The sequence below is a fragment of the Eufriesea mexicana genome, unplaced genomic scaffold, assembly GCF_001483705.2.
Source record: "Eufriesea mexicana isolate 0111107269 unplaced genomic scaffold, ASM148370v2 scaffold12515, whole genome shotgun sequence".
In the NCBI taxonomy this organism is placed as follows: Eukaryota; Metazoa; Arthropoda; class Insecta; order Hymenoptera; family Apidae; genus Eufriesea; species Eufriesea mexicana.
In genome coordinates, this window is record NW_016920072.1 from 115,672 (window position 1) to 119,218 (window position 3,547).

Sequence of the window (3,547 nt, forward strand, 5' to 3'; positions counted from 1 at the left end):
GGAAAGAGAGAAAGAGAAAGAACTATTTGGTAACATTTCGTTTTAGCTTGTGAAGAGAGAGAGAAGGCTTCTAAAAGACAAAGCGAACGCGCGCATCGAAAGTGGCCAAAGCAAGAATTGCGCCGCTGAGATTTACGAAGTACAAGTCAGAAGGGAAGAGAGCTCCTTCGACCGACAGTCGACCATCGGTCGTAACTGCACGTCGTCTAACGTGTCTTAACACGATAAGGATAGACAGGGAGCCCACTTAAATGCCTCGAACGAATTCTTACTCCATGTTGTGCGTTGGTTGCGACACGACTGCGTGTTGGAAAGTGAGTAATATCACGTTTCCCCCGATCACGCCTCTTCCATTCGGATTTTATTGCTCCGAGCACAAAAATCGGACGATTATGACAATGCGTTAAAAATTCCAGCTCCCTAATCCATTTTCCTTTTCCCTCTTCCTTTTTCCTTTTCTCTGTTAATTGTTTGCTTTTCATTGCCCGATTTCTTGATTTTATTTGCCCTTGGAGGAATTTCTCTTTCTCTTTCTCTCTTGCTCTCTCTCCTTCTCTCTCAAGCACGAAACTGTTCTACACGAGGGAACGGCCCTTGTCTCAAGATATCGTTGCTGTTCTGCTGCTGCTGACGATTTCTCTATTCTATGTATAGACATCGTTGTGTACGCGCGTGTGTGCAAGTGAAAATTCGACATGAAAATTCGTGTGTCTGGTTCTTTCAAGATAGCACGGATGTGGTTGATGGTGTTTCTCGTTTAATGTAATGTGTCTATTATGGTGTAAATGTCACTCCGTTTTCTCACCTTTTAAAAACTATCACCGAAACCCACCGCGTTAAACACAATTTTTATTAGCTAAGTAATTTGTGGTGAATTGCGTTTCATTGAGGATAGTCTTTGTGTAAAAGTTTCCTAAAATCAAACGTTTGTGCTTTGTCATCGTTGGACAAATTTGTAGTAACAAAAGTTATTTTATGTATAATTATCTTTCCCCTTTTTAATGCAGGGATTTAGATTATTTATTGACTTTTCATGTGTATTAAATTTAAGATTGCATGTGGATAGTATTATGAAGACAAAGAAATGCTAAATAGAGCTGCTTTTAATAGGTGAATGTATGGTGACACGCGGTCGTGAAGGAGCAACTGGAGAGTGAGCTGTGGCAAGAGAAGCTTAATTATCTCCCATTTAGTTGATTGTAACTTGCTCGATATTGTTTCGAGTAATTGCAAATAGGATAAAACTAAGAACTTGTTCAGTCATCGAGGTTTCATTGGCATAAACAAAGAAGATGGAGCGAGAATCTAATCCAATGCAAGCTCTGTGCCGTAGCGGCTGTGGATTTTATGGTTCCCCAGCCACAGATGGCCTTTGTTCTCTTTGTTACAAAGAAAACCTAAAAAAGAAGCAGCAACCTCCTGTGTCAGCTGCCACTGTACCAACATCACAGACCGTCTCTGGTAACGCTGGCACGTTGCAAGGCGGTTTTGGTAGTCCTGCCGCTACAGGAACTACAGCCCAACCTACCATTCCTACCATACCTCAATCAACGACAGATCTGCCCAACCCCAAAGAAGTAAGTTTCACTTAAATTATACTTATACACCATGTATTTAAATTATCCAAATCTTAGTATGTAACTTTAGTATCTTACATTAAAGTATACACATTGAAGAAGGAAAATTAATAGTTTGGCTACATTTGAAAGTGTTTGATATAAAATTTTAAGATGAATTACAAATAGTAAATTGTTAAATAATTATAAATTAATTACAAATTTTTTATTTTTATTATACGCCAGATAAATAGGGAAGATCAAGAAAGTGAAGTAGGTGTAAGCAGTGGAGCGGTAGCAGAAGGATCTGTGAGTAGTGGAGATGCAGATGATTGCTTCGATGGCAAAGAGACTGACAAAGAATCTAAGAAGAAGAAAAATCGTTGCGCCGTGTGTCGCAAAAAAGTTGGTTTGACGGGTAAGTAAATCATAAACTGAGAAACATTTTTGATCCTTTTGAATAATTTATAATCTGGTATCTCATTCTTTATTACAGGATTTGAATGTCGTTGTGGAGGACTGTTCTGCTCTGTGCATCGATACAGTGACAAGCACGATTGCAAGTTCGATTACAAAGAAATGGGCGCTCAAGAAATTCGGCGCAACAATCCAGTTGTTGTTGGTGAAAAAGTGCAAAAAATTTGAACTATTTAGTGCGTAGATCGTTGGGAAAATGGTTATATAACTATATAAACAAAACAGAATATAAAACAAAAAAACGGAGAAAAACGAGATAAATTATCTGGCAGCTGATTGCACGTCGAGGGGCGAGAAGGATGAATGCGAGAATCGTGAACGAAAGAACTGGAAATTAGAATGATGAAAGGGCGAGAGTGAGCGAGAGAAAGAAATAGTAGTGTGTTAGTGCAAATAAGAATGAAAGCATGAGCTTATGTGATGATGGAGAGGCAAAATAGGAGAGAATGAAAATTTGAAAAAAAAAAAAAAAAAAAAAAAAATTGTTTTGTACACGATACGCAAATATAACATAAAGAAATGTCGAAAATAAGACGAAATTTTTCAAGGGAAGAATGAAACACAACTAGGAAAGAAAGACTAACGTGGAAAACAATGAAACAGAAATTAGAATGCGTGCCACGAGTACGAATGTTTTGAGAAAATTTTTGGGTGTCAGTGCCATGTCAGATTGTCATCTAAGCGAGAGTTTTAATCAAGAACATATTTGGTTCTAACTGCTGCCAGCTTACTACTACTATTACCTTATTATTATCTATTACGGTTTATTATTATTATTCTATCTTATGTTTATTAATTTACTTAAAAAAAGAAATGCAAAATTCGTGTACGGAAGTGTTTGTTTTTTTCTCTCTTTTTTTTTAATTTTAGAAGAGAAGAATGCAAATTGAGAATTCTTTGAGAGAGAGAGAGAGAGAGAGAGAGAGAGAGAGAGAGAGAGAGAGAGAGAGAGAGAGAGAGAGGGAGAGAGAGAGAGAGAGAGAGAAAAAAAAAGAAGAAGACACATGAGCTAGTCAGACGCGAGAAACTTTGGTCGTCGATTAGCCAAGAGAGCAGCCCAACTCTCGAACGAAACTCAAGAGGCAAACCAGGGTGAGATACACGTCTGGTTTGGCGTGGAAGCGCGCGAGTTGGAGCATGATCGATCCAAAAGGCGATCGATTTCTTCGCGCTTCACGGTACACAGAATACGCTATTAAAAGAATGCCTTCCTACGACCCGTGACGGATAAACACGCCGGTTGGAAAATAGAAAGGGCAAAAAACTGAAAGGGAAAAGATGGATGTATCGCGAGCGGATCGATCCACGCTTCGTGATTCGCTTTCGGTCTCTTTGGCCGTAACCAACCGACCAACGAGTACACACGGTCGATGCTTAAACCGTGTGGTTAGGGTAACGAGGATACCATCGACGATGCGTGATCGATCAGCGGCGCGAGCATCGAGAATGGTGAAAATCAAAAGCACCCCTCGAAATCGGAGAAAGGTGAAGTGAAAGAGAGTGGGGGGGGGGGG

The 3,547-nt window shown here is 39.6% G+C and overlaps 1 protein-coding gene across 3 annotated transcripts in view; it reads left to right on the forward strand.

Annotated features, from left to right (window-relative positions):
- Positions 1–2,982, forward strand: part of drn (zinc finger AN1-type doctor no) — an 8,524-nt gene extending 5,542 nt beyond the window's left edge. The window contains exons 2-5 of one of the 3 annotated variants that reach the window (XM_017908721.1): positions 47–314; positions 1,111–1,577; positions 1,803–1,974; positions 2,053–2,982. In XM_017908721.1, the coding sequence (XP_017764210.1) occupies positions 1,293–1,577; positions 1,803–1,974; positions 2,053–2,201 (606 nt within the window). In that variant the 5' untranslated portion in view covers positions 47–314; positions 1,111–1,292 and the 3' untranslated portion in view covers positions 2,202–2,982. Of the gene's footprint in view, positions 1–6; positions 315–1,110; positions 1,578–1,802; positions 1,975–2,052 lie in introns of those variants that run through there. The other 2 variants (XM_017908720.1, XM_017908719.1) reach the window with 2 other exon arrangements.
- The last annotated feature ends 565 nt before the right edge of the window (positions 2,983–3,547 follow it).